General features: G+C 40.3%; 2 protein-coding genes across 3 annotated transcripts in view; both read right to left on the bottom strand.

Moving 5' to 3' along the window:
* Positions 1–86: 86 nt before the first annotated feature.
* rad23b (RAD23 homolog B, nucleotide excision repair protein) lies at positions 87–8,160 on the bottom strand. Its single transcript, XM_080510656.1, has 10 exons — positions 7,980–8,160; positions 7,012–7,093; positions 4,892–4,971; positions 3,957–4,150; positions 3,800–3,855; positions 3,099–3,226; positions 2,335–2,470; positions 2,106–2,233; positions 1,804–1,998; positions 87–1,573 (listed from the first exon to the last, which is right to left on the bottom strand). The coding sequence occupies exons 1-10, from the start codon at positions 8,043–8,045 to the stop codon at positions 1,460–1,462; spliced, it is 1,179 nt and encodes a 392-aa protein (XP_080366782.1). The 5' UTR covers positions 8,046–8,160; the 3' UTR covers positions 87–1,459.
* Positions 8,161–11,673: 3,513 nt separating this feature from the next.
* znf462 (zinc finger protein 462) overlaps positions 11,674–24,081 on the bottom strand; it is a 51,550-nt gene continuing 39,142 nt past the window's right edge. For both annotated transcript variants that reach the window (XM_080509963.1, XM_080509964.1), the window contains exons 8-13: positions 20,958–21,213; positions 20,725–20,864; positions 19,442–19,665; positions 17,068–17,398; positions 16,107–16,254; positions 11,674–15,415 (exon numbers count right to left, since the gene is read on the bottom strand). In XM_080509963.1, coding sequence (XP_080366089.1) covers positions 15,193–15,415; positions 16,107–16,254; positions 17,068–17,398; positions 19,442–19,665; positions 20,725–20,864; positions 20,958–21,213 — 1,322 coding nt within the window. In that variant the 3' untranslated portion in view covers positions 11,674–15,192. The remainder of the gene's footprint in view (positions 15,416–16,106; positions 16,255–17,067; positions 17,399–19,441; positions 19,666–20,724; positions 20,865–20,957; positions 21,214–24,081) is intronic.

Here is a 24,081-nt window from a genome sequence, read left to right as displayed (position 1 = left end):
TTGAATGGATCATTTCTGAAGTTATGCAATGTGAATAGTGTGGGACTTTTCTCTGAGTTTGAGAGCACACATTTGAGGCCAATTGGTGACTTTAAAATAGGTGTGATTGCATACGTGTTTATCCGGCGTGTAATTTTACAATTGTCTATAGTCTGCTGAGATTACCCCCCCCACACGATGAATTCAATGAAGCAGTACAGAAAATTAATGCCTGGGTTTTGAACTTTCTAAAGAATAGCAAGCAGTGGCAGTGAAAACAACTGGACGGTTGAAAGACTAAGTCAAGAGGTTGATTTTAGAGACCAGAGTCGGAACTGGAGGCGGCAGGGTGTTTTTGCCTGAATGCGAGTAAGATTACATGACACCGGGGTGCCAAACATAAAGCCGGCGGACCAGATCCAGCCTGAGGCATCAGTTTTATAATAGCAGTACCTGCAATTCTCAGTCTTGTCCACAGAGGTTAGCAGCATGCAAGTCCTGAAACGCAGTACAGAACAGCAGATGGCAGCAATACCTGTACTGCGGCATTGAACGCTCCCCACATATCTCTATACTGCTCTGGCCCCATCAGGATCAGCACCAGGCTGTGTTTGACACCCCCGCATTAGTGGAACAGCCCATGTTGGGACTGTTTGGTGGAAAATTGTAGAGCAATAACAACAGAGGAGATCAAGTGTTTTGAAATATGATCCAATGGGATTTAAAAAGAAGCAAAAAAAAAAAGAAGCCATTTCAATTGAGACAATTCCAGTATAAGCGACGGTTCTCGGTTCACGTAAGGTGTTGCGTCTTCAAAAGGTGCACAAAACCCAACAGCCACCGACGCATCTTTCTGCAAAACTTTTATTTCCTTTTTAAAAATGACAAGTCATTGCAACCAAGTCTTCTGACGCCTATGTAAACTTTATACACGGTAAAACACCTTCATACATGCAAAGCTGTTCAGGTTTCTTCACACAGCTCCTGTTGAGAATTCCGGCCACTTCACATGCAAATAATGGATGTTTGATAGAAAAGTGTTGGACGTGTTGCTTGTTTTGCAGTTTTGTTTTTTTTCTCTCCAAATTTTCCATCTCTACAAACTTGGAAATTCAAATAAGAGACGATGAATACTGTCATCTGGTTTCAGATCGATGTTGAGATTATACTGGTTTTGAATAAAGTATTTTAAGAAATCAATAGAACACAAGTAATTTATAATGCAAAGTATTGAACTTTAATTCTTTTTTTTTTTTTTTTATCCATTTTTAAACCTGGTCACAAACAACAGCCTGTACTTGTAAATCAGCCAAGAGCTGATAATGATCCAGTGTTATTAGAGTTGAACGTGAAAGAGGTGAGTGAGAGATCTTTGTGGGAAATTAAAAGGCTTGTACACATATTGAATATGAGCAATCGAAAAGTACAGGAACGAAGTATGCAAACAAACAAAACAAAAAAAAAAATGAAAAAGGCCATTTCAATCATCGTCAAAGTTCTGTTGTAAAAGGAAGTTGGCAGCCAGGTTCTCATTCTTCTCACAGGCAAAGTAGGCTTGTATAACAAGTCCCTCTGGAAATCCTAAGGCTTTTAGCTGGAATAAAGCAAAGTCACACACAAGAACTGCAAATTAGTCAAAAAATACTTTATAAGCAAATGGCAACTTCTGCTATATTGTTTACTGCTCTCTTCAGTGCTTTGTGGTGGATAAGACTTACGCTGAGGCTTTTGGCAAGATCATCAAAGAAATGGATTTACATAATATTCCAGCAATTCTGTTAAAGTGGCTTGAAGTAATGGGGGGGAGTGGGGGGCGTTACATACCCTCTCTATGGCCTCTTTCTCCTGGGGCGTGACCTGAATATAGCTCATGTTATTTCCACCAGGTGTGTCTGCTCCTATCCCTCCAGCTCCGCCTGCTCCGCCCGTGCCTCCTCCCCCACCCCCGCCAACGGGCACTGCGTCTGGGTTGGGCTCATTCAGCATCTGGATGAACTCCTCTTGGTGGCTGCTGATCTCCTGCGATGGTAAATGAAAGACTTCTAAAGCATGGACTCCTCACAACGCTCCTGGCTCCAAACAAATCGCAAGCGACGCGACTCATAATAAGGACCGCCCACTCAAACCTGCAGCAGCTCCGGGTTCTCCCTGCCGATCTCCTGCAGCAGAGCGGGAAGCAGGGAGGCGTTTTGCTGGATCAGCTGTCGCATCACGTGGAACTGGGGCTGATTTCTCAGGAAGCTCAAGGGATTGCCTGGAAGAAGGCAAACACAGAAGGCAGAACAGGTTGGAGCAACGAGCGAGGCCAACTTATTGTAGTTGCGGCGCTGTGCTTGAACTGTACAGGCTGTTTACCTCCGCCGGCGCTGGGTGAGGAGCCCGTGTTGGCGGGGACACTCTGGCCACCTGCAGGCACCGCTGGAGCGCCACTCACTGGGGGCGCCAACGTCTCAGGCACTGATGCAGGGGCCTGATCTCTGCCTGGGAAACCCTGAGAAAAGTGAAAATGCTAATGAGTAATTCGGGTTCACTCTCGGGCTGGACGATTTGACCTAAAAAAAACAAAACCAAACTGAAAAAAATTTTAATTCGAGATTCAATTCGATTTGTTCTCTTAATGCACTTAAGCATGGCTGCAGACATCAGATATATTGTCAAAAGTGCAACTTATTTGCTTGGATTGTCCACAGAGCTAAAATGCATAGCAACAATACCAAAATATAAAGTAAATGAGACTCCGTCATTCAACAAATTCAAGCTTTAACACCTGTTTCAGCAAAAGTGGAACAGCAACTATGAAGACCCACAAGGAATGGTAGAAATGCTGAAAAAAACCTCAAATTTATTAAATCAAATGTTTTTTTTAGCTACACATTCGATAAATTGATTAAATCGATTTTTTGCCCAGTCCTAGTTCACTCTAAGTTAAGGATCATAATATCCAGGAAGAGTCACCAAGACTATTTTTCCTCTTTCAATAAGTCATATGGTTTGAATATCTGGCACAAAACTTAATTCCATAATTACTTATGTGTGCGTCCATGATCACCAAGGCGATCTGAATGTACGACCAGATATGTGTCAAGCTGTGTACTAATCCATCACTGTGCGGTTCTTACTGTGAGCAGGTACTCCACAGCTCTGTCTGGGTTGTTGAAGCTCGCCCTCAGCGCTGCCACCACCTGCTCCCTCTCGTAGCCCATGAGCATCATCTCAGTCACCATGGCGTCATAAGCCATGCCTGTTACTAAAGCACAAGAGACAAAAAGTGTTTCAGACCTGGAAGTCAGAATTGACTAAGATCAAGCACACATACCTTTGTATGTTGCAGTGTAAAGAAACTTGTATAATAATCCGAAAAATACATCAAGTGTGTTTAACTTTAAAGCCGATATAAAAGTGAGACTGATAGAAATCAATTCCTCCACTGGCTCCCATGAAAATAAACAACCTGCATAAAATGCCAAAGATTCACTCATCGGCTGCATGAGTCATAATAATTAAGACCTACAGGATTTGCTCTGTGCAAAGCAATACTAGCGAAGTTCAGAGGAAGTGGGATTAGGTTCTGGCTGGACTGCGCTACCAGGCTGCTTATTGATCAGCCTGAGTCAATGTCAGCATGCGGCGATGTCCAACAGATATAATATGGGCCAGACGTAAACAGCTTCTATGATGACAGGCGATTCAAGAGCAAAGATTTGTAAAACTCCAGGAGCTGATGCATGACAAAACATAACGGACTCAATTACATTTTCCAACTGATCACAGAGCAATAAAAAGAAATCATTATTCATGACCTTTACAAGAGCGGCCTTACCGAGATTTGACACAGCTTCACTGATTAAGCTTGTAGGTGCCGAACCTTCAGCGCTTCTATGGGAGAAACGAAACTTTACTGAGGTACAATCAAGACTTTATTTCTTAATGCAAGACGCACCAACACCAAACTATGTTCAAAGACAATCCATCTTTACCCGACAGGGGTGGAAGGCGGCTCAGCGGGGGAAGACTGTTTCTCCTCGGGTTTGTCCTCTGTTGGGGAAGACTCTGCTGGTTTGTCAGAGGAGGCGGAGGTGGAGGAGGCTGGGGGAGCTGCTGGAGCCGAGGTGCTGGGAGCTGAAGCTGAAGCTGCCCCAGAGGCTGCCGGGGCAGCGGAGGCTGCTTTAGTCTATAAAACAAGGTTAAATGATATTGGACCCTTTTCAGTATTACAAAGTAATTTCAACAATAGTTGGCCTGAAGTCGTTTCAAGTGGATTAATCATATAAATTTAAATAATGCCTTCGTCAGGGTTAGTCAAAATCAAAAACAAAAAACTTATTATCTGTTTACTTTTTAACAATGTCCATTGTGTGTACAAGTTGTACAATGCATTTAAGGAAATAGCCTATCTTGTTAAATTAGTTATGTAACACTACTTTCACATTCAAATATATAAGGTGATTTTATAATCTGGTTCCTGAGCTGCTCAGCGGGATTAAAAATCATTGCTTCACCTTTAAATTTTGAAAGGAAACATAAGCAATAACTTCACTAATTAACTTTCATTAAGTAGAACACTATATCCTTTTAAATGTTTTGTGGCACAATTTAACAAGAAGGTAATCAACCAACAACTTTAAAACTTTTTCAGGCAAAAATTATATATATATATGAATAATAATAAAACAGGAACACACAACCCGAACTCCAAGCCAAAGCAGGAACTACTTGTTCCTGTGCAATAGAAGAGGCTTTTCAACAGGACGAACACCGACACAAGTGGCAGACAGTGAAAAGAGGTTATAGAACGTACTCATAGTTCAATATTATCTTGCACTGAGAACATTCAAGGACAAAACGTTACTAGAAAAAAAAAAAAAATCCCGTTTAATCCATCAATTTACTGACAATGATCAAATTCCCAAACCTTTGTCACCATGACGACCACAAAGTTCTTCTCGTCGATTTTGTATTCTTTGAGTTGCGTGTCATCGTTGAGGATTTTTCCTGTGAAAACACACAAAAATCAAGTCACGGCTCACTGACTTTACCTGCTGTGACCTAAGATAGTATCATACTGTATCACTGAACAGAGCTGGTAGACATCTGCTTCTGTCACTACATGCGGTTCCTCGTTACACTGTGAAGCGCTGCCTTTGTTTGGGAGTGGCAAACTATTGAGCATCCTTTGGGTCATTTTCAAACTAAATGTACACAAAGTTGTAATTAACACATCACAAGCCTCTCTCCATGTCCTCTGAGCTTTATCTCAAAGCAACCTTATTAAAGACAGAACTCTTTAAAGTTGATCGAACGTAAGCATGTGTCAGGAAACACATCTCTGACAACGACAATAATACAATCAAGACAAAAATAAGTTCTAGTCTGCAGCGTACTCTCAAAGACGCTATGATTTAACATAAAGACCATTACTTTCCATAGCCTAATTATTAAAACATGTTCAGAGAAGTGAATTTTCCTTTTGGTACTAAAGCCCAGAATGCATCACGTTCTTCTCCATGACTATAATGTTTGTGATTTTAAGAAGTTCTGTATGTCAGCGTCAAACACATCCAAGAGCCCTTGACACACCTCCACCCGCCTTCTCCATCTGTCGACTGCCAACTGCTCGGGAACCCACTTCGGTAACAGATCTTGTTATCGCGTGTCAGAAATGTTTTTGCTTGTTCAAAACCAACGACACATTTCACATCAGTAATGTCCTGACAAGTCATGAGGCTGGTAAGCAAAGCTGAGGGATTTTTCCAAACTGGATTTCATAGTTGCCACGATGATGGTGCAATTGAACAAAACGTAAACAGCCTGAGTTGTCCAGACGAGTGATGTCCAAGCTGTGATCTTTGTCATGTTAGATTTACACATGTCAAATAAGCCATAAAAAGACACTTTCTAGAAACTAGCACAGACTCTAGATGGGGAAACTGCCCTTAACTTCTCCTTTAAAAGGTCCCGCTTTCCTATGTTGGTGAGAGTGGGTGTGTCTTGTCCAAAGTTCGGCTTCGCTATAGAGTTTTGGAAAATTAGGAGACCGCAAAGGTGATTCACAACCTTTCTTGAAGGCAATCTGAGTGGTTCCAGGGAAAACAAAACAAAACATGAGGAACCCTTTACATCTGAAGCTAAAACCTGAGTGACTTCTGCTTAAATCTCTCACTGTTAATTGTGTCTCAACAAGATTGTCCTCAAATGATCTTGCATTAATCGGCCCTCCATAAAGCCTGAATCCAAATCCGGCCCTCTGAAAGTCTTAATGCTAAGATGCTATGCCGCAACATAGAAAACATTTTGGGAAAGCACAAACTATTAGTCTGGAGAAAATTGTTATTTGCTAAAAGACCACATCTAAAAGTTAGACGAGCATAAATATTTATTGAAGTCATTTTCCATTTAACTGGGACTCGTGTTTTAATGCGAATTAAAACAATTGCAGTTATTTATGTGACAGTGTGCTTATGATAATAACTCATGATCACTGGTCAAAACAAATAAAACTACTGCATGCCAATTACTTCATGTGTCTTTCTTCTTTAGTCTGTGCTTTGAACTCTTTCTTAACTTTCCGACAATGATCTCTGGCTGTTGAGCTGGAAGGTGGTAATTGTGGCACTTCCCCCTTCCGCCAAATTTGAAGTATCTGTGTTAGATTGCTGTTGGTGTCAACTTTCTTTTTATTGATCTCTGCTCACCCTTTTCCACTTTATTAGCCCCTACTGGCTTAACCATAAAACCATTTCGCTGGAAGTTTCATTTCTGATGTAAATTAGTTTTTCTTTCCAAATATCCCCCAGGTGGAGTTCTTCCTCTATGTTTTATTGGAATGTAAAGTACCTTGAGACGCTTACACTGAGATATAAATAAAAGTGAAGGTAAAACTTTGAGAGCTGCAGGATACAATGAGCTATAATTCAGCTGTGAAAGACATAGTTTAAGTTATAGTGATGTATTCATTTGAACAGTACACAACAAAATACAAACAAATTAATGATATAATCTGAGGAAAGACTTAAATCCAATAACTCAACATACCTGCATAAATCAGTTTCTGACCAGCAACTGAAAAATGCTCTTTTCCCTTCTCCTGTTCGATCCTTTCCTTCAGTGTCTTCACCTGTGGGAAATTGTCTTTTTGAGTAATCGTAAATTTATATGGAGAACAAACAATAAAAAAAAACCAAACGGTGAGTACTTTGTTACAGTTTCATTCAACCCATAAAAAAGGAAACCATCCACTAGTTTGAACATTGCACATTACAATATACCCCTGTTTCTCTTTACTTTGTCTTACAAAGTAGCTTAATCACCACAAACAAGTATGTCTCAGTTTCACGTTAGCCTTAAACGCAATGACTTAATCGTTACCATAAAAACTATATTTAAACTTCATGATTGTGAATAGAAAAACAAATCTAAAGCCTTCTTTTGGGGGGGAAAAAAATACGTATCTCATATCAGAAATAAAGGATCTAGTGACAGAAGAAGGCCTGGAAAGTTGGAGCTAACATTAGCTAACAGATCTTATTTACCACCAAACATAACCTCACGATGACTCTGCTTTATTCAAGTTTAGTCACAGTAATTTTAGACTCCTGTAACTGCAGACGTGATGATTAACTACTACGACCGACAAGGCGACAACGGTCGTTCACCTCGGAGAAAACTGCAAAATAAAAACCGCCAGAAAGAGTTAAAGTTGGACTCTATGCTAACCTGTCAACTCTCCTCCATATGTGGAGCCTGAAACGGGCTCCGACTAAATGCTGAACACAAACTAGATTTGTGATAAATGCCACTAATCTAATTTAAACTAAGATCCAACTCCAAGCCACGTCGCCAGCTCATGCTTAAACCAATCTGTTTCCGTTTATTGGCATCTATCTTTAAACTGTCTAAATATAAATATCACAAACTGCATTGGTTTCCAAGATGTACCCAGCTCCCATTCCTCCCCCTTCATGAAGGCATGGTTTTCTCTTTTTTTTTTTTTTTTAACTCACCGTCTCCTCCTCATCGATTTCGACTTTGAACGTCTGTTGCTGTAAGGTCTTCAAAGTTATCTGCATTTTGCCGGCAGAGTGTGTATCCCCAGTCCTCGCTTAAACCTTAAATATCCAACTTGGAAGTGACTTTACTATTTTCGTTGGCTCATCACAAACTGTCAGCCGCCATGACTTTTCACTCTTCTTCTTCTGTGTTCTGAGGTGAGACTGCAGCGCCACCGGCGGCTCACTGGCACATTGCAGCTACCGCCATCCAATTATACTGGATTACTTCAGGGATGTTTTTAACACTGATTGATAACAAAACTCGGGGGGGGGGGCAAAAAGAAAAAGAAAGAATCAATATACAGCATCATTTAGTATATTAAAGCAGAACCTGTTTCAGGACTTCAAACATGTATCTTCAACACCACTTTATTGAAGCCACAAACAGGCTGGAGATCACCTCAGACGACCATGAATGCAAAGGGAGAACATGCAAATTCCACACAGAAAGGCCGAGCTAGAACTTGAACCAACAACATTTTCCCTGTGTGACGAGAGCATTAACACTTCACCACTATGTGTCTCAACAATTTAAGTGAACACACTCTACTGTTTTAAAACATCAGTTGATTGTAGAAAACAGAACAACCTTTCCTCCCCCCAAAATAGTAAGGCATTTGAAAGTTGTCAGGACTGCCAAGTGATTATCAACAGAAGAAAAATTCTATATCTGTCACATATACAATGAGTGTCCAACAACATGTGTTTTCTGCAATTAACCCATTCCTGGGGATACTTTGCAGTATATGGGAGCAGTTGGGGGTGTGAAGGGTCTTGCTCAGGGCGTCACAGTGAGAAAGTCCATGCCAACACTGGTAGAAAATGCCAACTCCACACAGCGAGGCCCCAGAACCCAACAACATTCTCATAAGGAAATGAGAGACATGTGGCCTTTCCAAGTAAATATTCCAATATCCCATGTTACATAACTGCAGAATTATTTCCCATAAGAAAAATAAAGAACGTGCAATAATCTATATGACAATAACTGATCATTAAAATATCAAATATTCTGTGTTCATTGTGACATGTAAAAATGAAGTCGATTCATGGCCTCGTATGGGCTCATTGAAAGAAAAATATTTCTTCTTGTCATTGGTGATCTAACTTTTTACACGACTTTCTGTCTGTCCTTATCCTCACAACATGTATTTTTTACCTTGTGCAGCACAGCAAGGTGAGGATGAGAAATAAATGTTTATGGTGAATCAAAATGAATTCTGAAGGTCTCTGACATTTTTCAACACACACACACACACACACACACACACACACACACACACACACACACACACACACACACACACACACACACACACACACACACACACACACACACACACACACACACAATAATGAACCATAAACTCTTTTTATAGCGAGCATTTTGACTTGTCACAGTCAGAAAAGCAAAGGTGAAATGAATGAAAGCTTCAGTAGCATCACTTGACCCAGTGAGCCATGAGAAGTAAACATCGTTCACTCACTAAAATACTTTCTCAAAGACTATTTCAAGAATTATTTCTAATCAGGTGTAGTCAGTGGAAGTATGAGGGGATTTTTTGAAAAGAATGTTGGAATGACACATTTTTGTTATATTATTATTCACTCAAATTCTAAAAAAAAAGCTACACAAGTGCCAACATTTTCAGGATGTCAAGCATCTTATTTTTCATGTCTGTCTCATCATTCTCAGTTTGGAAGAAACAGGAAGAAATTAGGAAAATACCTTCTTTTTAAAAAAAAAATGTTAATGCTATACCTACTGTGCCAGGTTAAGATAGCATTAAAAACGATCTACAAGTCTGGTTATTTACTCCACTGGGCTGACATTGCAAATACAGCCTGATGTTTACGTGCTTAACAACTTCTTCAAGACTCCTCCGCCGTTGCTCTTAAGCAAACACCAAAACGACTAGATCTACCAGAAGACATGTTCCCCAACATACAATTATAATGTAGCTCGTACTTGAGCTTGGAAACATTAACTGAAGTTTTGTTCCTTCTTGTAGTGACACAAGAAAAAAAAAAAAAATCCCTCGTTGCCCGGACTCAACTCGAGACTGCAGTTTGAACTCTTATCAGAAGTTTCAACAATCCCCGGTGCTTCAAGCAATGCATGGAGGAATTTCAAAATCACCGATGAAGCACTCAGTATTCAAAGGTTTTATTGACTTCTATCTTCAATGCAGCCAAGTTGCCCAACTCTGACTTTAAGAGGCCTGTTAAGTGGGGGAGATAATATGCTGTGAGCTCAATGGGGTCTCTTCCCTGGGCCACTTTCCCCTTATTCTCACATCACTCCCTCTTAAATTCAATGGCTGTATGTATGAGCCTGGCTCTCTTCATCTCCCACTCCTCTCAACTGCCTCTGTCCTTCTGCCACACTTTGCCTTTCTTACTCTTCTTGCATCCTGACCCCCACCCCCCCCCCCCCCCCCATACTGCTGCACTCCTCCCTCTCTATCATCCTGTTATTACAACAGGAGTTGTGCCCTCGCCTGCCTCGGCCTGAGCGCTCACTCATCAGGCATTCCTTATGTTGCTCCTCTCAGCAGCAGCAGCAGTGTCGTCTTTTCCCCTCTGCCCACCATGGCTGTGCCTCTTGCTCCCGTCTCCAGGGGTCGTCAGTCTGCCACCGGCCCTCCTTTCTGATGTGGTGAGCTGCTGAGATTACCATCCCAACCCCCCGTGACTTGGGAGATATTTTTAAGAGATGATGTTAGAGATGTGAAATAAAGACTCAGCCCCTTCTATAATAGGCGGCCGAGAAAATGTGGAGGACATATCTGAAATTACAACATTCAAGCAGGAGGAAAATCGAAACAGTGGCCTTTTAGAGAACGAAGAACCGGTGACACGAAGCTCGGCATACTTGCTGGCATCAATGGCTTGTGGTATTTAGGGTGCAGGAGCTGCAGCATTTCATGCGCACACACACACACACAGCTGGCAACAGCAGAGGCTGTGGTTTTGGTCTCCGGAGCACCTCCAGGGTGTGGAGAGGAGAAAGAGAAACAGAGGGGTGGAAGGGTCCAACAGAGAGCACAGGCAATTGAGATGCCTTCAAAGCCTGAAGCTATTTCCTGTGAACATGGTGCAGGAACTGTTATTGCTCATTCAAGGAGCTGCTGTGGACAAGTTACAAAGAAAAGCTGTGAATCCTGTTACGGCAAAAGATTTTCTACAAAGGATGTGGTCTATGGAGAAAGAGTAATCAACATATATTAAAAGCATTTCAACCTTATAATATTGAAGAGGCACGATATACACATTTCAACTTAGAGGATTTTCTTTCATGCAGCTTTCCCTTGTTCTTACAGTGAAAATAAACGTTCTTTCACATATTAACATTGAAACATTTGTTAAATATTGTCAAATATGTTCAGTTAAGGTTAATGATGTTTTTAAGTATTCATTAAAAAAACATTTTGACCAAATAATAAGCTCGAATAAGGAGCAGCTATAACTGTTGCCGTCAACTTTAAATATTTGTTCATTATGATATGTGTCATATTAAAAAGTGAATATCACACAGGATTAATGATGGACATAAAGGAGATTAACACCATTATTTGTTATCTGATAACTTTATTATCAAGTTAAAAAAAGACAATGAATTACAATATTTACAGAATATCCAGAGATAAATGGAATAAAATTGTAAACAATCATTCTAGGCAACATCACAACCCACCATCAGGTAATCAGATTTATATGGGAGAAAGGCAAGAAGGAGAGATTCTAGTGTCAAACTATGGAGACAACAGTCTGAGAAGAGAAATGCATTGGAAACAAACTAAACATATATACAAGTATCCAGTGTGTTGTCAGCAAGGGGTTAACTTTGGGTAAAGTGGGAATATTACAGTCCGACGACTGCACACAGTGAGGGATTCATAGTAATTTTCTATTAAAATGATCACAGAACAACAAACAATTTGGGTTTTTGACAGCTTCATTACCCAGATTGTCCCGATTCATCGTGTGGTTAAAAACCGGGCTCTTAAGCTGGGCGACAGGCTGCCTAACAAAGCTTATTTCTACAACAACTAGTTTCAAACAGTTCTCACTTTCAAAGATACACGCTGATCCTGTAAAAAGAGTAAAACGGTGGGGGGGGGGGGGGCTTTGAGATTCAGCATCAACTCAACCATTTTAAGGACTGACGAGTGGAGTCGGACAGCTACATTCCTACCTACTATGGGCAGGCACACTTGAAGCGAGCAAGCTGATGCCCGTCGTGGTCGTGGATAGAAAGATAACGGAGTGTCCCGTCATTATTTGGACCCGAATAAGCAAGATCCAAAAGAGTCTACGGGCTGTCGAGGAACCCAGCTGGTGGCCAAGCCCAGAAATGGACCAATCAGGAAGGTGAGATGTTTACTCGTCTCGCCATGCTTTCCTTTCTCCACATTAAAAGCCCTCACCGTTAATTAGTAGAGAACTGCATATTTGTTCTTCACGTTTCATATCGTACACCCACACTGTGCTTCCTATCTGTTCATTCCCATAACAGTATAAAAAGGGGATATTTTTTCATCGGAACCAGACATTGTACAACAGCATAATAATGTTGGATTGGGTACTCAAAAGCCCCAAAAAGGTTAGCTATCGTTTGTAGATTTCTTTATTTTTTTTTCTTCTTCTTCCATTTTTTTTCTTTTTTTTTCAAAAATGAGAACACCTAAAGGAAATAAGGGTTAAATTATCCTTTCTGAAACACCACAGTTCAAACACTTAACGAGTAGTTTTGTTTTCTATACATGGCTGCAAACATGTAGTGCAGCAGGGTTTCCCCACCCGCTGAACTCTAAACAAATTCTATGGTCCAAACCCAGATTTCCCGTTTCCATCAATGGTTCAATACTTAAGAAAGACGATTACAGCAGCAAACACAGCAGGCTTGGTAAATATTTTGGTACCATTGAACACAGTTACATTATTCGTGTTCCTCTTTCAAATTGTACGTGGGAGCCATTTTTTTCCCCAGGATGTTCAATGTGACTTGTTGGTCTTATTGGAATTGGATACAAATTTGACTTCATTGCTATTCACTTCTCATAAGGCTTTAGGGCATTCAAGCAGCAACTTCCGACAAATACAATCTCTGCCTTTTGTCAATATCAACAATAACATAACTTTTTTATTTTATTTTTTTTAATAAAGAAGCACAGAAATGGAGACTATGATGACATATCGATGCAAAATGAGAGCTTAAAGGACATTTTAAAATTCTGATTTTAGGAGATAACTTGAAAAGTTAGTCTTTACCGTGAGGTCAGATAAATTCTATTTATGCGTTCTATTTTCTCTGCTTACACTTGTCTTTTCAGCATATCCCTTAAGTGCAAAGTAAACTATAGGCTACAGAGAAACATGGCAATGCGTGCAATATTTTTGATCGACACCAGTGCAAATATTTAAAGTGTGGACGAACTTTAAGATCATTTCATTCCCAATGCTGAGTGTAAAAAGAGTTGCCGAGTTTCATTTGTGGTGCTATCTGCATTTAAAAAAAGTTTAACATGATTAAAAGCTGAATTTTCCATCAAAATTTCAAGATTCACTTGGGAAAGTGTGATTTTTATACTATGAATAACTTTTGGATCGTGGCAAAGGGAGACATTATTTCTGAATTCCGGCATATGAATAAAACCGTCATAGCTAAAATCTAAATCAGAATAAAATCAGATTGTATGCTTTTGGTCATCTAAAACTGTAAAAGAAAAAAAAATCCACTGGCTCTGTTGGTAGTTCTTGTTGAATTTATTAATTATAAAATATGAATTTATTTGGATTCAAATTTTTTAAAATTGCCACTAAGCCTCACATTTGAATCACATAATTTATTGAATAATACAAGTCTGCTGTTAAAAAAAACCAATTCATAGGGAAATTGCATTTATTCCTAGTAACTTTTAAAGTATTTTGGCTTTACTTCGAACCATATAGTTAATCCAGGAACTGTGTTCTAAGGCACTTTTGCACTGGTTTCAAATCACTGGTCTGAACGTAATCTGGTTTGATCCTGTGCACAGTTAACGTCCGTGAACCACTCCAAACACAGCGGTTCAGATTGTGAGATGACGGTGGACTGAGCTGGATTCTGGGACCAAACACAACTTCAGCTTCAAAAAGACAAGTGTAAGGTTTTTTTTCTTCTTCTTCTTATCTTGTTAAATACACAATTATCACGAAGACCTCGAGTCATCTTTCAAGCTGATCCTGAACGAGTACGTTTACAGTTGTGACACATCAAAACACATTTCTATTGCTATACTAATTGGTAGGACGCAAAAGGGAAGTATTATTGTTCATTTCAGACACGGGCTGAGACCTAATCTTAACCCAGTCATATTTTTTTGATTTCTCCAGTGAAGTTCTCGGACAATTATGAACGGAGTCAGAACGGGAAGGATGCCACAGGCTGCTTATACGCAGTATAATGCAAGGGGCCTAAATCACAGCAGTTTGCTACAAACATCAATCAGGGCAAAATTGTCAATATTTCTACAAATGGAGAAATTGTGATTTCTGTTTTTATTTTTTACGAGAACAGGTAAGGTGCGACTCTTCCTCATACCTCCACACAATTTACACAAGGCTAAGATGATTAAAAATAAAATAAAAAGAAAGTCTAAAGTCTTGACAGGAAATAAAAAAAGATAGCTCTACAGTGGGCCGTGGTTGTAAATGCTTCCATACCTTGTTTGTTTCAGGTAAACTTACAGTACCCCTGTTTTAGATGAGCAGAGAGGAGTGTAAAAGGTGCTTCAAATAATAAAATGAGAAATTTAGTTAATCATTTTGGACAACATTCTTATAAATAGCTTAGTTTTGTCGAGGTGGGATCTTTCACTGTAGATTTGACCAGAATGTCAGCAATAAAGAGTTCTGTTCACTATTGGTTACCAATATATTAAGATCTGTCCTAGGGGACCGCCCGTTCAAAGAGCTCAGCCGTTTTTATGCAGCACAACCTAATACTTATAATATGTAACACCTAAAATCTAATAATGCACCAACTCATAAAAAGTCACTTTTTGATAAGATTCAAACCTTTTGTTTCCTTTGACATCTTATTTTCCCTTGACCACTCGGCGCTGATCCCACCCAATGTTTTCTTTTTCTAGCACAGTATCCACAAGAGGCCACAATCAGTTCAACCGAAGTGTTGATCCTTTTTGGTGTCGAGCATTTCTTTGTCTTCCACATACTGGCTTTGACTTGTTAGTGACGGATCAGCAGGGGTTCCCTCCTCCTCTCTCCCGTTGCTGGACAGGTCCATGTTTGCGTCAGTGAACACAGAGGAGCCTGTGGAAGAAGAAGCCGAGGCCTCGATTGCTGAAGTGGCGCTGGCGTCCAGCTGGCTGTTGTTGACCACCCTGTGAAGATAAAGGAAGGACAGCAAATGGTAAGAAAGGGCATCACTACTTAGCCATCATGTAAACCCAGCAGGATGCTTTCCCATGGGCTCAAATTGATGCTGCGGTAGGAAACACAACCCAGAACATACGGCCTGTTTATATTAAGAGCTACCTTCACCTGTACAAGCCCTTAAAAAAAAAAAAGAAGAAAGAAACTATATGCAAGTGTGCTTTGAAGGCAATCATACCAATTTATTTATATTGATACTTATATTTATTATTGCCCCCCCCTTTTTTTTTTTTACATTCTTGCAACCACCCCCTCCCCATCAACCTAAAACATTTGCAGCTTTCTGAAGCCAGTAATCAAAAAGGAGTAAAGAGTCCCGCAGTAATGAACTGGCCAGCTGCAGTCTTTAGAAATGGCCATTACTGAGAGATTTGCTCAAGACTGCCACTTGCATGGATAAAATCTGGGGCTGGTAGAGCAGCATTAAGGGGGATAATGTCCCCATCATGTGTAATCCTGAAGTCTAAATGCATAAACGCTGGCATTTAAAACGAGCGGACCCGAGTAATTGCCCTTAATGAGCAGAGAGTCAGGTAGAGGAGGGCTGTGGTGGAGATGAAAGGAAAGAATGCAGGACAACACAGACGCATGCAAGACGGCAGAGAGAAAGCGAGAGAGGGAGAAGAAAAATGTACTAACATGCCATGTCGAAGGACGTGCCGCTCCCATTCGAGGCTGTTAGTAAAGCAGCGGCCACAGAACTCGCAGGGAAGACGCTTCTCGATACTGCTCGGCCCGGAGCTGCTGCTGCTGCTGCTGCTGCTGCTGCTGGGAGACGAAAGGACCTCTGGGAAATGGAGTTTAAAACAACCGGTCAGTCATTTCACAGGGGACATTTGAAACAGATTCCTCTCAGTCGACCAGAAGACATCATTCAGAGTTTATGGGACAATGGAATACAAGTTAAAAAGGGAAGAATCCTCATAGTGAGCCACAACAAAAAGCCCACCTACAGGTATTTATGTTGCAGGAACAAGATAAACAATATTCTAAAAGTCTGATTTATATCTTACGTCATATTTATTTTCCTTACAGAGACACAGTTGATCCTGTATAGCACAATTTGAAATAAAATAACTCGAGATACTGAGAGAAAAATTGCTTTCAGCAAATCATCATTCACAGTCAAATCCCATCAGGCTTTGTGAGAGAAATTGTATACACCAGTTAAATATCACCCATCCCTGCTTTACATTTGACCACTCAGGTGTGAAGTCTACATTTGTTCTTGTTCAGCAAACATCAGTGGTTTGACAGGCTGATGCGAAAGGGAAGAGATTTTCATATTATTTTTCCGCTTCGCTCAGACCTTTATTGACAAATAATATCAGGTTACACAGATACCTGCTGAACGATATCTGCTCTTGTTGTGGTCACATGCTTTGCCCATTACATTTAGACTGCAGTTTATTTTACAGCTCGTTCTAATCATTTTCCGATACATGTTTTTATTATGAACATGTCCTTTAAATTGAGACACTGTCTACTTACGCAGTAAAATACTTAAGCGTCCCACAGGATTGTGGGAAGTACGATGACATTCTTGACTGCAAAACCACAGCTATTACACAACTGCAGAGATGTTACAATGCTACGTCACCTTGTGAGGAAGGCTTTTCCTCCTCCACCTCCTTGAGTTCTTCCTCCTCTTCTTCCTCCTCCTCCTCCTCTTCATCTTCCACCTCCCTCTCCCTCTCATGTCTGATTATGTCCTCCATCTCCTCATCGTCCAGCTCCATCTGGTCCTCCACCCTATTGTCTGCGATGTCCATTTCTTCGTCGTCTTCATCTTCCTCCAGAGAAATCTTTCCATCTTCTCCCATTTCTACCATTTCTCTGTCCTCTTCCTCCTCGGCGCTGCTCCCGTGCTCCTGCATCCGTTCCAGCTGGTCCAGGTTTACTCGACCCATCAGCTCAAAGTTGCGGACAACCTGGTGAGACAGTTTTATATTGTTAAGATTTTTTTTTAATTTTCCAGCTGCAGGGTCACGGGTTCTACATTCTCAATTTCTTAATTTGTATTTTGCATTATTATTATAATATTATTATTAATTTGTATTTGTATTTTGTCAGTATTTTCAAATATGAGAACAATCGGTATTTCCTACAGAATTTTAATCAAAGAATGAGATGCATTCATTTAAAACAACTTGGAAAATTGTTGCATTGTAAAATGTACACACAAACTAAGAAAAGTTGTCTTTCTTACTTAACATGATCTAAAAGTCATTGCAGAAAATGTGTTTGAGTAGCTCTAGCTCTTTATTTGAAATTTGAGGCAGAGTAAGTTTTGGGGGATTTTCTAGGGACTTTCTGGATGATTGATTTTCTTCGTATACAGGCAGATTTGTGTCTCCTCCTTCTCCTCATCGACAATGTTCTCAGGCAATGAATCTACCAAATTTGCTGGGAGTAAAGCAAGAGAGCAGCATTAAACGATGAAGAGCAATAATTTGACCGAGAAGAGTTTCGACAGTGGAAATGGAAGGCTGAATCATCTAATCTCTCATGCATCCAGTCACTGTCTCTGAGTAACTTCCTCCCTAAAGGCTCAGAACTGCAGCTCCCCAAAACCTTCCGCAACATCAACGATGCCCGTTCTTCTGCTTTTCTTAGCATGAATAAGCTTCAGCTTTGTTAAACCTAGGAGGATCCCTGCTCTCTCACTTTTTCCTGTTAATCGTTTGGAGACACAAACATATATTATTGTGGAGGAAACGAAAAATGTACCAAGAATATCATGACTACGTATCATGTTCATGCAAAAATATGAAGTGGTACAGAAGATGAATGGATAATTGTTCACGATTCCCCACAAGCTTCACAACACTTCCCAGAATTTCCAAAGACAAGTTCTACCGCCGAGGACATGAATGCTTCAAACCATGAAGGTCTTCATAGAAATTTGTACTCACTGATCAGTGGCAGTGGAGTAATCATCTCATTACTGCAATCCATCTAATACCTGTCACTAAACTCCCAAGTGTAAATGATTCCTTAAATTTGCCACATCTCACGATCCGTGTACGAATATTCTTTTTTTTTTTTTTTTTTCCGAACAGCAAATTACTGTGATAATTATGACTTAGTCCATGATGGATAGAAACTGTTCTTGATTTGAATAACAGGTGGGCTGGAACTTTGATTCCATTAAGCGTGTGATAAAATCCAGTCATGTGGAGATTGGAGGCTCATATCTAGATGTGAGATCAGGTTAATTGTTCTCTAAACTGCTCAATAAACCCACCTGCCTTCTCATATCGTCTTACTTAAAAATCTACATTAAGTGACACAGAGAGATGAGATAAGTTTGTGCTCGATGTGGTGGGAATCCACTAAATGTGTAGTAATTTCATAAATATATATATATACCTACTCATCTTATTACAAGTCATCAGTCAACTGCTATTTCACTGCTATTTCATTTCCTGCACTATTTGAAAACCTGATACCCAGGAATCAAGTTTCAGTCAGTGTGGCAAAAATATTCTAGATGATTAAATACATTAATTTGAAATGATAGAAAATGCTGTATTTGGTGAGTTCGTCTTGAAGGAGGGGTCAAAGGGCAAGTTGTAATGATTTGCTATGAAAAGTAGCAGAATGATAACGTTATACTGTACTATTCATAATACTAATGGCACTACTAGTAATAATACATTTTAACATAAAACATGATTAAGATTGGGTCACTTACAGAATACAGAAATATCTTCCTAATTAGAGTTTATGATTAAGAACTATTTAACTGTTGCTAAAATAACATTTTAAATCTAAAATCTGATAAATCCAGAAAAGTCAAATGAGATTATATTAACAATTTGAGTGTTTTAGAGATTAAACTTATTACAGTCCAGCTATTGGGGATAATTATTATAAAAAACAAACAAACATTCTTAGCAATAATATGTCATAGTCAAGGTAGTTATTGGATTCATCATGGACATGGAGATACGATACAGAGTCCGACTGACCTTGTGCTCGAGGCGGAGGTGCTCCTCCAGCTGCCTCCGCCGGCTGCTGTCGTAGTAGCAGAGCTGGCACTGGTAGGGCTTGATTTCAGCGTGCTTCTGCAGGTGTAGCTGCAGGGCCTGGTCACTGGAGCATGTGAAGGTGCATTTGTGGCAGCGGAACACCAGGCCCTGGAGGTGGCGTGACAGCTTGGAGCGGCTCACCTCCAGCGGAGCCACTCGTTCTTCTGGTGGAGGGAAGAAAGCAGAGTGAATGGTCAGGGTGGAGAACGACGAGAGCAGAGAAAACAAACAAACAAACAAAAAAAAAAGGGGCAAGCACATAAAAAAGTAATCACAGTGGCTGCTACCTTTGGGTGGCTTTGTACTCTTTTTTTCCAGTTTCAACACAAACACTTTTCTCCAGATAACTAAAGAAAAACCTCCTGAACACACAAGCAATGTTTTTTTGTTGGTTTTTTTTTAACTTCTCATTGCTTTGAAAGGATCTTTTCTTCTTTTGAGTTTCATACAATGTTTCCATATAAAGCAAGCAATGACTTAAATTTAAAAAGCTCCATGAACAAGAAGACAGTCCATGCATTCATTTATTTCTCAATGTCAGGTTTGAACATTCAAGTAGACGGGAGAAATATTTTTCAGTTTGCCAATCATTTATCAAAATGTGTCAAATATGTTAACGTGTACAGTGTGAGGATTTCACTGAACTATAACCACGATCAAGAAATGTTTTGGCACTTGCAGGCAAATGCAAATGTATCTCATTGCACAGCCTAATGAAGAGCAGTGATACCTCTTCTCATACCGACAAACCGTTGCCAACACCGACACAGAGCCAACATCAATGGACTGTTACATCAAAACCAAATCCAAAATCAACAGCATCCAAGCATGCTTGTCGCTCGTGCCACTTGTTAATCAGCTGCAAATGTCTCGGGGGGCCGCTGTCCTTCTGGCAACTGGTGTATCCATCCTACAGCGATATGTGAAGTGGCATTCTGAGAAGCATTTTCTCTTTTTCATTCTTTTTTTTTACCAGCATTTTAAATGCACCACTGTTATTTTTAAAGTCTGGCCAAGCACACTGACTTCCTGGATTCTTGATGTCACCATGAGGTTGCCAGGCAGCCAGCGGTGACTCCACACCAAGAAAAGGAAAAACAGCCTTCTCCTCCATGTCACTAGTCTTCAATCAAGCCAAAATGTTTGATAAACACACTTGGCGTTCCCACAATGTTTCACCAAAAAAAAGCGGTTTTCTATGTGCCTTGCTCCATGAAACGCACCTCTGTGCAGAACAATGTGGTCGATCATGTTGCTCTTGTGTTTGGTGTGGTAGAGGCAGAGGGGGCAGCGCAGGTCTTTAGGGAGGTCCTCGGGGGCATTGTTGTTGTGACCTGCCTCCACATGCATGGTGAAGTTATTCCTGACAAAGGGCAAACAACACACCAATGAACAAATGCACATTTTTGTAGCACGTATCGCTCTAATTATAGAAGCCTTTTTTTTTTTTACTTACTTGTAGCAGGTGAAGAATGAGCAATCTTTGCACTTGAAGAGTTTCTTGCCGCCATGGCGGTCCCTGTAGTGCCGGCGCAGACTCTGCATGTATCCGGAGCTGAACTCACAGAACTCGCACGTCAGGATGCCGTCTGGACGATTGTCAGCCGCTGTTGAGCCACCAGGTGTCGAGTTGGAAGACATATGACTGCGGGAGGCCAGCTGGTAATGACTAAGCTGCTGACGAACATCCGCAGGCTCCAGGTACGATGGATCTGAGAGCAGAGGAAGTCATAAGAATTTGGTGTCTAATAAAATGTAACGCGGAGTTTAGATATACAGGATGGAGATGCAATACAAACAGTGATATTGACTAGTTCTATTCATGGAAAATCTTTTCCATTTTAAGCCACACGTTTCAATATTGAAAAACAGGTATATCCCAGTTTGGCAAGTGGTTTTCAAAATGCGAGTGGGATTTCTTGTCCCAGAATGGGTTTTTTTTCTCTTCCTTTTAACCAAACGGAAGAAATAATTATAAAAACAAATGTGGGGAGGGTGAAAAAAGTAAATCTTTTTCAAACACACACGTGTGAGAACTTGTTGAGAATAATTTCTGGGGTGTTCACATGTTTACTGGTTTTGGATCATTTATGAGCTTTACTTCACAAAGATGTATTACTCATTTCACAACATGTCAATTAACAAAACATATGATCCATTGGTTTGTTGCTATTTTTCTTTGGAGCAAAAAACAGATGTGTACAGACTGTCGAGTGTTTGATTCTGTTTTTCTTTCATGCAGTTACTACACTAAACTAAACATACATTTGTTGAAAATTAAATATTTCATATTGTTGGTTCATATCAAGAAGATTCAGACACCAACTTTCATCCCACAGGAGCCATCGAAGAGCGACTCTGATCCACAGTGATGACAAGCTGATGACATTTTTGCACAACGGGAAGGAGTTTAACCTACTTTATATATTCTATCAAGATCAATTGGCACATCTTCACTGTTCTGTCTATGCAAGATATCTAGTTGTTCCTTAAAACAGAGGAAACTCACCAAGGACTTTATTAAGAAACTATATACTATAGGTAACACTGTGTAAAGCTATTCCTTCAAACTTCCATTTGAGAATATCCTTCATGTTGATATGTTTGTGTCACGATATTTCTGTAGAATTGAAAGCTGCAAATTCATATGTGCATTTTTTTCAATAAAGCTACTTGACTCAAACTTCAGTCTTGGTGGGGCTAGAACATATTAAAGCAAGGCTTTACTGTTGGAGGAAGTCAAACTGCATTGAGAAAACAAATTGTTGATGAGACAAGTGATTTTGATTAATTATTCTGTTGGATTTTAGCATTTAAAAACACATGCAGGTCACCAACAATACACTATGGCATTCAACCTTTAACGAAGTGGTCCAAAGTGGTGCAATCTTGTGTCAGAAATCATTCCCCACACTATTAAACCACCATTACTATATGCTTGGACTGTTGATGCAAGGCATGGTTGGGTCCGTGGATTAATGCTGTAATGCTATCGATGTCAAAAATTCTGAGTCGACCATCTGCAGGCTCAGAAGAAGTCAAGATTCATCAGACCATTCCATGTTTTTCCGATCGTCAACTGTCCGGTTCTGGTGAGTCTGTGCCCACTGTAGCCTCGGATTTCTTTTCTTTGGCTGACAGAGTGGAACCCGATGTGGTCCTCTGCTGTTGTTGCCCATCTGCCTCAAGGCTCGACGAGTTGAGCATACCAAGAAATTTTTCTGCCCGCCGAAGTTGCACAGAGCAAGTTCTCCCGAGCCCGTCTGTGAGCTCCAACCAGTCCGACCTTCCCTCCTCTGACCTCTCTCATCAACAAGGAATTTCAGTTCACAGACACGCCACCCACTGGATGTTTTGGGAGCGTTGCGTCATTCTGAGTCAACACCGCTGCACGATGTGCACGTGTGGGAAAAATCCCAGGCAATCACCGGGTTCAGAAATAGTCAGAAACCATCAAACCAGCCTGTCTGACGCTAACAATCACACCATGGTTGCAAACTGGGAACACAATTTAGCCCTGATACAGATATTTATACATCTAATGCAGTATTTCACCAATTGACAGACGAGCATGATATGTGCAGGAATTAAACTGGGCTTCCTATCAAGTAATTTGTGGTCAAATACAATATACAGCCGTTAACAAACCAAGAGAAATTCAGACGAGCTTACATAAAACATCCATCCACCACTCCTGCCCTCTTCACAGATACAGAAGTGTAACTGTCATTTGCCCCCCCCATTCCCTATTTTCAAGAGTCTATAATATCAGTGAGCAAGCTCATATTCTCGTCCTACTTTAAGGCACCGACACATCAATAAATAAACCACAGTGACACTAATAGAATATCTATCCGTGTGAAAAATGCCTCATTCAGCACTCCGAGGACATGGGAGAATGGAAGAAGAAGAACAAGAAGATGAAGAAGGGAGGAAAAAAAACTTATACTTTCACTCTGTAAAATTCTTGAGATCTAATTTCTGACTTTTGCAGAAGAGGCAGAGGAATTCATATGAATCAAACAATGCCACAGCTGATTCATGCTTTTAATATCCTCTGCTTTGAGGAGATGCATGGAGATGAGACAGCAGACGGAACGTGCATTCTGTAGTAAGGTGGTGATGTGTCTTTTTAAATGTGTTAAAAGCCAAAGTGTATGAGGGAGAGGTGACTCTCTTGTAAGAGAACCAGAATATGATGGTGCCTGTATGAGGCTGGCTATACTTCAAGACTAAATTGAACGATGCAAATTAACAAGCAGAGAGGGACGAGAAAAAAAAATAGCAATGTAAAGATCTACAATAGTGAAAGTCATTGTGTATCCATATCTGTATTTTATAACGAGGCAGTTACCTGGGTTTCTCTCCGTAAAATCTGACGTTCTCTCACATTTAATCTAATAGACGTTCTTCTCTGCACTACTGGAGCACTGGCTTTGTATGAAGAGTGTGGGACGTACATTTTGAACACACCTCGACTTTGAAGAAATGCATAAACACACAGAAAGCTCTTGGCTCTCCAACAACATTTTATATTACACTTCAGCTCAAACAAATATTAGCCTTCCGCTCCGTTTATT

Source organism: Blennius ocellaris (assembly GCF_963422515.1).
Source record: "Blennius ocellaris genome assembly, chromosome: 15".
In the NCBI taxonomy this organism is placed as follows: domain Eukaryota; kingdom Metazoa; phylum Chordata; class Actinopteri; order Blenniiformes; family Blenniidae; genus Blennius; species Blennius ocellaris.
Note: the sequence above shows the minus strand (reverse complement) of the source record. Positions and strands in the feature narration are given on the sequence as shown.